The 1,553-nt window shown below is 31.7% G+C and overlaps 1 protein-coding gene across 1 annotated transcript; it reads left to right on the top strand.

Moving 5' to 3' along the window:
* The first annotated feature begins 565 nt into the window (after positions 1–565).
* Positions 566–1,296, top strand: LOC112689427. The gene is made up of 2 exons (XM_025563141.1): positions 566–705; positions 972–1,296. The coding sequence occupies exons 1-2, from the start codon at positions 566–568 to the stop codon at positions 1,294–1,296; spliced, it is 465 nt and encodes a 154-aa protein (XP_025418926.1).
* The last annotated feature ends 257 nt before the right edge of the window (positions 1,297–1,553 follow it).

Below are 1,553 nucleotides of genomic sequence, written 5' to 3'. Positions count from 1 at the left end.
TTGCTGTAAACAATATAAATATTTGTCTATAAATAAAATTAATAATCGTAAAATTTATCGGCAATTTTCTAGCGTTTCTTGGAAATACCCCATATTTCTATATATATCAGGGGTGGTGAAACTATGGAACGGGTGCCAAAAATGGCACGTGCAAAAAATTGAAATTATTAAAAATTGTAAAAAAAAAAATATACTATTTATAAAATGTTGGTAATAAGAAATTAAAATAAACCAACTATATACTTTTTAAAAATGACAATATTCCTTATGCTTTCATATTTTTCGTCAACTTATGTTTGTGAAAGCTTATTCGCCATAACAAATTTAATTAAATCGAAGAGAAGAAACGTTTTGACCAATGAAACCATTTCTGCTTATGTTTCTACTAATAATGACTAAAATTTGTTAAAAACAATGTAATAAATCTAATTTTATATATAGTCTTAGAAAATATAATTTTCTTCGGGCACGTGAACGATTTTCAAAACCTAAAAAGAAAAAATTTGGCATTTGAACTAAAAAAGGTTCGCCTTTTACAGAGGACAGCCTAAAGAGAACAACCGAAATGTTGAGTGAGGAAGCGGGAAAGATTGGGCTTATTATTAATGATAATAAAACCAAATTTATGATCATATCTAGGAGAGAACCTCCACAAAGTGCTATAACAATAAAAGACATGTCATTTGAAAGAGTTTGGAACTTTAAGTACTTAGGAGTAGACATAAATTCACAGGCAGATAGCCACGAAGAAATACACAGGAGAATCTTAGCTGGCAACAAATGCTACTACTCATTATTCCAATTATTTAAATCCAAAAAACTATCAAGAAGAACGAAAATAAGACTTTATAAGACCCTCGTTAGACCAATTGTACTATACGCCTGCGGAGCATGGGCATCTACCAAATCAGACGAAAACAAATTAATGATCTTCGAAAGAAAAATTTTACGTAAATATTTGGTCCAAAAAGAAATGAAGAAGGTATCTATGATATAAGATCAAATAGAGAACTGAACGCTTTATATAACGAACCCAATATAGTTGCCACACTCAAGAGCCGAAGAATAAGATGGGCCGGACACGTATGGAGAGCAAAAGACCAACTTCTATGGACCATCACGAAATGGAAACCGAACAAAAGTAGACCAAGAGGAAGGCCTAGACAACGTTGGGTGGACCGAGTTAAGGAAGACATTAGGATGCTGGGAGTCATGAATGGAGAAGAACTGGCAGAACATAAAGAATCATGGAGGGAGATAGTCGAAGCGGCAATGGGCCTAAATGGCCTAGAGTAAACCAAAAAAAAAAAAAAAATAAATAAAAATATTATACTAATTATTATTAGACATCAATACGTTGTTTATTACATCACAGTGTATGAATCAAAAAAATTAAACTCGATTCGGATTAATTCGGTGTATCTATACATACGTGAAAGTCATCGCATAGAATAAATAGTAAATAATTTAATATGTACCGTGTTACAAATATACATTCAATCCACGGAATAATACTAACTCGGAATGGCTGAATAATTTAATTAAAATGTCGA

This window comes from Sipha flava, unplaced genomic scaffold, assembly GCF_003268045.1.
Source record: "Sipha flava isolate LNK unplaced genomic scaffold, YSA_version1 111_pilon_pilon, whole genome shotgun sequence".
Classification (NCBI taxonomy): domain Eukaryota; kingdom Metazoa; phylum Arthropoda; class Insecta; order Hemiptera; family Aphididae; genus Sipha; species Sipha flava.
This window is presented reverse-complemented; position numbering and strand designations above follow the sequence as displayed.

Excerpts from the sequence above, each read along its gene's own strand:
- LOC112689427 (XM_025563141.1), top strand. The coding sequence starts at position 566 with ATGTTGAGTGAGGAAGCGGGAAAGATTGGGCTTATTATTAATGATAAT. Across the intron at positions 706-971 it reads GAAAGAGTTTGGAACTTTAA|AAATGAAGAAGGTATCTATG; the intron begins GTACTTAGGAGT and ends TGGTCCAAAAAG.